Raw genomic sequence first — 9,246 nt, forward strand, 5'->3', positions numbered from 1 at the left:
TATTGTTCCCCTTCCCCAAATAGTCAGAATTTTAACATTGGAAGGCTGAACATTGGAAAGCTGAAGAGATGAGGAAGGATGAAAAGACACCTGTGGGAAGGGGGAAAAATAGGCTATAAACATTGAGGATACCTGTCTCAGAATTGACAACTAGAGCTTTCTAGGAACAGTGGCATTTTCAGAGCAAAATTTTGGCATTCTCTTCATCAAACTACACTCAGGATCCCACAACTGAAATTCTAATGAAATTCCCTCTCACAGTTACAAATAATAAAAAAAAAAATACTGAATATGAATGTGGAAGAAAGGCAGTTTGATGTTTGTAATTATCGAGGTAAACTCCACGACCTGTTGAATGTATGCAAAATGGACCCCGGATGGTGTATATAAATCTGGTATGTGCAGAAAATAAGCAAGTATTGAGACTTCTTTCTGGTAGAGCAATTCATCCTACAGGGTCTCTACCATGAGCACCAAGGGGGATTCATTGAAAGGTAAGACTTTAGCCATTCACTTGTCAATAATTTTTATGTTTGTTTCTTTTTTTGTTTGTTTGTTTGTTTGTTGTTAGTTTTTTTTGTTTTTGTTTTTTTACTTTAGATTGAATTTGGAAGTAACTGACAGGTAACAACTCTAGAAACTAAGGTCTTCCAAGACATCCAGTTTTCGAGTAATGGTGAAACTTGTCTCTGCTTCAAAAGTTTAGTATTCAAAATTTGGAATTAGCAGGCAGTTTGATCTCTTTTTTACTCAGTTTTTGATCTCTTAAAACTACCTTTGCACTGAGCAGTTTCACTGAAATTTGGCTTTCAGGTTATGACACCTGCACAAAAAAAGACTGGATCCAGACTGCTTTTCTATTCACAACACTACTCAGAAGGCAATGACTTGAAGTCATTATCATCAGAGTCCAGAAGCAATCTAGTAATTTTGAAGTAAATGGTTACATAACTACTCTCAAGTTTCTAAGCCAACAAGTCTTCTTATTAATAAAATTATTGCCTAGAACACTGTTCTAACTTCAGAGCATTGTTCATGGGGGAGGATGATGGTTTACTTTAACATTGTACAAATGGGTCACCTTTCCTGAACTGAGAGATAGAAGGAAACCTGTCACATGATAAAATTCAGGAGAGCTCTGGTGATTTTTTGCAGTCTATTTTAATTTTACATCAGTGGTGATTCTAGTGAACCAATGCATGTAGAAGGCCATTTTCCAGAACTAAAACTTTCAGAGCTTAGAATAGCATCTTTTAAATAATTACATTTGTTTACTAAATATTTGCTTTTAAAGCTTTCCATTGTTTTTCTGTGCATATTTTATTTTGCTGAATAGAACACTTGACCCTGTCAATGTTAAAGCTTTTAAACAAATAAGGTTTCATCTTTTCAATAATGAGAAGTCTTCTGTATCAGTGTAGAAGTTTTTCAGAAATGCCAAATATTACCTGTTTTCTTAACAGTAGGTAATTTAGGGTTAAACTCTAAATAGCAAAACAGCACAGCTGCTAAATCTTTTGAAGAAACTCCCAGGACAATCAGAACCTTAAAAGAGTGACCTAACCACCTTTCCACAAAAGTAATTTAAACTCCAAATGTTAGCAAAGAAGAAAAGGACTTATAGGAGGAGAAGAAACAAACAAAAAAATAAAATAAAATATTTTCCAAACCTATATCTGTGCAAATAATTATGTATCTATATTTACACAGTGAAGAAGTTTGATTTTCTTTTTTCCATCTATCACTATATAATAGTCAGGCACTATATGGAGAGACTTTTGAATACAGCGTACTGTAACACAGGTTACTGTGTCTGCTCAATCTCTATAGGGTGTTTTGCTGTATATCCAGGATAATGGAGGGGAGAATGGATAATCAAATGACTATGCTTCCCTCCTCTATTCATTTTCAAGAGTCAGCACAGGAGATACTGTGAACACAGCCAATATTATCCAGCATCCTGACTGTTTACATCCACCTCTGACAGCTACTTCTAAATGCACATGTATGTCAATATTTCCATCTTGGTTTGTTCTAAACCTGAACAGGTTTGTTGCTGGTGGTCCTTCTAGTGTCCAACATGCTCCTGACAAAGGAAGGAGTGACCTCCTTGCCTATCTGCCCCAATGGATCTGCCAACTGCCAAGTTTCCCTTGGGGAGCTTTTTGACCGTGCGGTTAAACTCTCACACTACATCCATTTCCTCTCTTCAGAAATGTTCAATGAATTTGTAAGTACTTTGTCTTTTCCTGAGAGAGAGAACATATAAAAATCCAATTCAGTATATTTTTAAGCACAAACATATGTTAATGTATGAAAGCCTTCAATAAGTAAACAAAAATAACTGCTGCACAGGCAGTGATAGTCCCAATGATGACCAAATCTACTTTTAGTGCTGACCATTGCTAAGATCCCCAGTGCTTCTATTAAAAAATAGTATTTTCCTATTATTCTTTATCTATTGGACAAATTTGTGTCTCAGGTTGGTTGCCATTTTCACTCTAAATACCAGAAGACTTTGACATTTACAGCATAAAAGTAGTTATAAAAACAAAGAAACGATTACTTAATATAGTGTTTGAATTGTAGCTCTTCTTACTTATATCAATAACGCCTCTCCTTGCTGATCTGCAGGATGAACGCTATGCTCAGGGTCGGGGTTTCATTACAAAAGCTGTTAATGGCTGCCACACTTCCTCCTTAACCACTCCTGAAGACAAGGAGCAAGCTCAGCAGATTCATGTAAGTTGCATTTCTGATGTCATTCAGTGTGAGATAGAGCAAAGGACGGAAAAAAAAAAAAAAAAAAAGGATGGGAAAGCAATAGAGAGGTAGCACACAGAGGGAAATCAGTGCATTTGGAGTAAAAAAAAAAAAAAAAAAAAAAAGTCAGGAAGAAAAAATCACTGAAAAAAAGATATTTGCAGACACTAAGCTACAGACTATACAGAATATACAAGTCCAGTAACACTTATTTTCCTTTATATTGCATTCAGTCTTTGCATCTTATTTCCAGTTACAGTATAACTTGCTTGCATTGAGCAAAGGCAGTTATTATATTTGTGCAGGACTCAGAATACTACATCCTTTGAGCATTTTTTTTGAGTATCTTATAGACAATTATTAACAAACATAAAAATTCATTGGCTATATAGTAGGCAGAGGTAAATGGCTTCCCAGGAATTGAAGACATAGATGTTACTTAACAAATGCTAAATAGCTATCCTCACCCTTCCTTACCAAGAAGCAAAAGTGGTCACATTATTGCCCATATGCAAAGACCCTAGTGTAAAATACTGCAAACTACTTGCAAAAAGAAACCTGATAAATACATCGATTTGATAACGATAAATTTTGTACAAAGATGAAGACAGTCTTCTTCAGCCTAGCTCACAGGCAGAATTTGAAAATACTCTGTAGAAAAAAAGTAAGCACAGGTGTATGAACATGTGTGTGCCAGGGAGAAATCTTAAACAGTTTCACAACAGTAATAGCTTTGCAATGCCACTGTCACCATCTGGGTATATAAAGTCTGGTTATGTTCAGATACAGTGTATCTAGGAAAGAAGAAATGGTTGAGCATAACCATAAGCTTTAAGGGTTGTTATTTGCTCACAAGAAAAAATAATTTTCAAAAGCTGAGAGCTAATGCTATAAGTACCATAGTTCAAAGGGGAGGACAGATGAATTATGCAGAGCTAATAAAAGCTATTTAGTTGTTTACCATAATTCACATCTTCCATTCCATACTAAACTTGTTTCATAAATGTTCATTAGAATCAGATAAAGAGGTGTTTTTGTTGTTGTTGTTATTTGTTTGTTTGTTTTCCACAGAGATAAAGCACAGTTGTTCTTACTAGTTTGTAATTTGGTTTAAAGGAGTTTTCCATTCAAATTTCCATCTGTGGTATTATTGCAAAACATGACATAAAATATCAGAAATTTCACAACAGTATCTAAGACAGGGCTATATAGCACCGCCAGTCAGTGCTAGGTCTTGAAATAAATTCCTAGATCTCTGCATCTGTGGACATTGCTCTAAATGCCTCCTAACAATGCCAGCATATAGCCTTGTTATTTTAACTGACTTTTCTTAATGTGGATGACCAGCATGAAGACCTACTGAATTTAGTACTGGGAGTACTGCGCTCCTGGAATGATCCCCTGATCCATCTGGCCTCTGAGGTACAAAGAATCAAAGAAGCTCCAGACACCATCCTCTGGAAGGCTGTCGAGATTGAGGAACAAAACAAGCGGCTTCTAGAAGGAATGGAGAAAATAGTTGGGCGGGTAAGTATTAGGTCCTTCCAGTCCTTCCAGCCTATTGATGTAAAGAAGCCACTTATGGTAGTAAATAAGAACAGAAACAGTGGATTCTGAAGAAAAAGGGGGATACAAGATAGCTGCAAAGTTCTCAGATTCAGTTATAATTCTTTCTGCTATCTTGTGATTTCTAAAAAGACAATGTGCTGTGATTTGTCTAGCATAATCCAGTGTATTCCCAAACCTGCTTCAAAGGAAAGTGTAATCATCAGGACTGCAAATCTTCATTTTATCTTTAAGCATTCGAATTTGCAAATTTTTGTAGGCTGTTTCTGTTTTCTCACATCCACATATTTATATGTGCATATAAGCTTATTTATACATGTCTGTATACATACAGGTATTGTATATAGCCTTCAGAAATGGATAATGTGTTTAAAACTGTTCTTGAAGTGTGGCACATCGTTGCCTTCATTGCCTATTGCAAAGATGTGTCACACAACACAGTATCTTTCATTTCTCTTTTTCTATCATATTGTTTCTTCAAAACTGTGGCTCTGACTTGGTTCCCCCTACACTTGGAGGGTTAGACAGCAAGGCTGTTGTTTGACAAAACCCATACTCATATACTCCTTGCTATCAGTAATTGATTGAAAGCTTTACTGAATAAAATCAGCTCTAGCTTGTTTATTTTTAAAGGGGCCTCTAGCAGTCCCTATATATCATTCTGACAGTGAGCAATATGTTAATAAGAGGTTCTGACTTTACTGGCTTTTGCTTAGGCTAAGAACAGTTGAACAGCATTAACAGTGCCGCCATCTCCATATCCACCACGTTCCAATGGATCACTCATGGTCTCTCTCTTTCAGTTTGGTGACTACTTACTCAGAAATCTTATCCCATCCAGACCATCAGTGCATTTATCGGTGCATTTATCAGTGTAATCAAACACATCTCTATCCCATTTTCAGGTGTGGATCCAAGATAACAGTAGAAGTCAGGTGCCACTGCAGTTACTCTGTCACCACCTTCTCATTCACGTTATTTACAGAATGGAGTTGAAGATGAAGTTAGCAAATTCATTAGTGTCAAACCATGTTTTTGAGTGACTGCAGGTCTATTTTTCTTTTTTACCAGTTGCATAAACTAAGTGAGAGAGGCTACATAGATATACTCCTGTGTGCTTTCATGAAATATTACTGATGGGAAATAAGAAAGATTCACATGTACCAATAGGCACAGATTTCTTTCCTGCTATGAAAGGTAGATTTTTGTGATGTGAGAAAATGAATGATTGCTTCTTTCAAATGAGGTGATCTAAACCAATCTTCACCTCAGATACTAAGTCATTACACAAGTTCCTACATGTAGCTTTCTAACGTTAGAGGTCAGTATATCACTCACAGCTTTTTTTTTTTTTTTTTTTTTTTTTTTTTAATGGAATATGAGGTACAATACATCTGAAGATGTATTGTTGAAAGATTTGACAAGTAGCATGTTCTTCAGGCTGCCTGTTATCAGAGAGACAACCTAAGAGATGGGCTGAGACAAAGCTGGAGAAACAAGTTTTGAAAGCAACTGCTTACGACTTTAAGGTGGAGGAAACCAAAAGGAGGAGATGCCACTGATCAGTCCATGCATAAAGGAAGGTTTGACTTCTCTGCAAAGTCAGATTCCACCAGACATTGGTTAACACATTAGATCTTAGAACACTGACAGCTGAGCTTCTTACATATTTTAGAGAAATAAACTGTAAAATGGAAATTCACTCAAAATCTGCATGAGGATATACAACATTGTACAGAATAATGCAAACCATAAAAGAAAAGACTTTATGAGCTGTACACTACTATCTAGCATTCCTCAAGGCCAGTATTTCTTAGTTCTCTGTCCTACATCCAGTCAGATTCATTATTATCTACTACGGTATCATTTTGTGCCTTTAGGTTCATTCTGGCGACATTGGAAATGAAATTTATTCTCCATGGGAAGGCCTTCCATCCTTGCAACTTGCCGATGAGGACTCCAGACTCTTTGCCTTTTACAACCTGCTGCATTGCCTCCGCAGAGATTCCCACAAAATTGACAACTATCTCAAGGTTTTGAAGTGCCGCCTAATACATGATAGCAATTGCTAAGTACTCCTGGGCTTCATCGCTTACTAAAATCATTCATCATGGTTTTTCTTGTTGCTTTGCCACTTTTCATTGCAAACTTTACAAAAAGTCACACTGTACTGTGTCAGGATCATCAGTAACTTTCAGGCATGTTTGTGTGAATTCTGGCTGCAACTGTCAGTATCATTTATGTTGGTGTTTTAAAATGTTATAAATTACTTGTATGACTAGAATACACTTTTCTGTCTGATCTATTTACCCAGTAGCATTTCAGTGATAAGTATATCATGCAGATACAAATAAAAATAGTATTAAATCCAAAACCACAGAACACCAAGTGGTATCAATGAACAAAAAATAGTTAGGATGGATTATACCTTTAGCAATAGCTTCTCCTTTTAGATCTCAGCCTCCAGTTAATGACACATGACAGGATATCTTGCTTCCATTTCTGTCTACATCCCACCCCATTCCCACCCCCTCAAACAAACAAACAAAAGAGAGAGAGAGAGCTAAAAGAGGTGGGACATCAAAAAGCAGAATTTTCACCTATCACACTAGATTATCCTAAACTAAAAGAAATACATGTATAGCCTGGCTCACTTAGTCATTGATTCCCCAAATAGTCTGCAGACAGAAAACAAATAAGCAAACAAACAAAAATGAAAAAAAAAAAAAAAGAAAAAAAAAGAAAAAAAAACTTAGCATTTATGGGGACAAATCCAGCTACATGTATTTCTATTTCTGTACTGACTGTCCAGGGAAGAAGCATTTCCAAAGTCTCACTACTTTTAAAGTACTACCTGAGGAACCAATACATTTTAAGCAGTAGTCCCAATAGAAAATGCAAAGCATCCACTCAGGATCTTATCCACCTACTCTTCACATTCCTCACAAGTGATGTGGTGGTTGCAGTTGTTTAGAAAACTTTCAAGCTATAAACAGGCACTTGCTGAACTAAGCTGTCTGCTCTCCTGAACCCAAAGCATCTCCATTCATTTTGCATTTAGTCACGCTCAGTTCTCCAAGTTTTCATTTTGAAACAGTGATGTTAACCATCAGAAAATTGGAGATACCAAAAAAATTGACTATTTCTGAAAAGAAAAAAAAAAAGGCTTACAGTAGGCTTACAGTCATACACCAAGGAAGAAGTCAAAAAGAAGTCAAATAACAGCTGAAACCATTGGCCATATCTATATACTGTCTTTGTAAGCCATAAACACACTCAGCCTTGAGTTCACCACTCAGCTCCAGCAAAGAGGAAAAGAAGAGCTTAAATTCAAATCAGCTTCTCAGTGGTTTAGCTTCCCACTAGACAAGCCTGCTGCATTGCTCCTGCTAAGCCAGGTGGGAGGAAGAGGAGATGAATTCAAGGACTTAAGCCTCGCATTACCATTAAAAAAAAAAAAAAAAAAAAAAAAGACACAACCGTAATAGCTATTTACTACCACGTAAATATACCTATACATAAAATTTACATAGTAGTAAATACTTATTATGTAAATAAATGAGATTAGATAATACCAACTGCAACAAAAGTCTCATTTCAACCAATTCTATGAGGGAAGTAAAAGGGAAAAAAAACTCATATATACGCACATATGCATTATTGTCTTTTATCTATTCGTGTTTTCAATCACTGATTGCCTCAGACTTTATCTAGATAAGTATAGACTGAGCCCATTTTTAATGTATATAAAATCACCTGTGCCACAAACAAATTCCTTGTTAGACAAGTTATAACTGCCAACTTTCATAAACTCTGAAGTGAACAAAAATTGGGACACATGCAACATCAGTTTAGCAACACACAGATGTACAACATGACAATAAAGAAACCAAATGGGTAAAATTTGCCAAGCAAAATGCAAGTGCACTGACTAGAATTTAGTATGATCATAATATTCCACTTTCTCTTAAAATGCCAACGGGGGAGGGGAGGTGGGGGTTGGGAAGCATTTTAAAGGGGGAAAAAAAGAGAGAGGAAAAAAAAAAAAAAAACTCCTTTGTAATTATCACAAGTGCTTAGAATTACAGTGAGATTTTTTTATTCAGAAGAAAACATGAATAATGGGACTACTCTGTATTGAGCTGGGAAAATGATTATGTCTCACTGAGTAAACTCCTACCTCAGAATTTCTTTAGAATTCAAAAGCAACTTGATTAATAGGGCAGACAGTCATAATTTTACACTTACATGACTAGATCTAAAACAATTACTTTCATTAACTGTTTAAAAATTACAGTGCTAAAACAACTGTTTAAAACTTGCATGCACTGGCTTTATTGTAGCATGTTCTACTACAAATGCAAGCTTTTAATTTCATAAAGAAGCACAGAAGAGAAAGGGAAAAAAATATTCTAAACAACTGAAAAGCTATCTGGTTCACAGCTGTTTAGCTAAAGGGGTATTTAGAGCTGATCTGGTTAATATTCTGAGTCATCACAGCTGTCATAGAGACAGAAAGATGCTGAACCCCATGAGCACATTCAAAGCTATACCTTCATTGTCAAGTGTCCTGGCACAGACAATGCCTTCAGAATGCAGTTGCTACTCTGAATGTTCAGACCACAATACAGGCAATTGGCAATTCTCTTTTATTCAGTTGCTAATAAGAACAATACATTCTTATCTCACTAATATTTTGTTAATTAGCACATGTTTGTAAAACCTGAGCAACTATTGTCTTTCATCCAATAAAAAGTTACATAGCTAATCTCTTATTTTATGCAAAAATGAATACAGAACAAGGGCGTTCTTTCAAAATGAAAGAAACTGATATCAATTAGTAAGAGCTTTTTTACAACTGTATTAAATTCTAACTATTCCAGGTTCTCAGCATTCAAAGTCTCCAGTTTTCTGATT

The 9,246-nt window shown here is 35.9% G+C and overlaps 1 protein-coding gene across 1 annotated transcript; it reads left to right on the forward strand.

Moving 5' to 3' along the window:
- Positions 1-466: 466 nt before the first annotated feature.
- Positions 467-6,401, forward strand: PRL (prolactin). Its single transcript, XM_032182099.1, has 5 exons — positions 467-494; positions 2,049-2,230; positions 2,635-2,742; positions 4,111-4,290; positions 6,210-6,401. Exons 1-5 carry the CDS (start codon positions 467-469, stop codon positions 6,399-6,401), a joined length of 690 nt encoding a protein of 229 aa, XP_032037990.1.
- The last annotated feature ends 2,845 nt before the right edge of the window (positions 6,402-9,246 follow it).

Source organism: Aythya fuligula, chromosome 2 (assembly GCF_009819795.1).
Source record: "Aythya fuligula isolate bAytFul2 chromosome 2, bAytFul2.pri, whole genome shotgun sequence".
NCBI classification, from domain to species: domain Eukaryota; kingdom Metazoa; phylum Chordata; class Aves; order Anseriformes; family Anatidae; genus Aythya; species Aythya fuligula.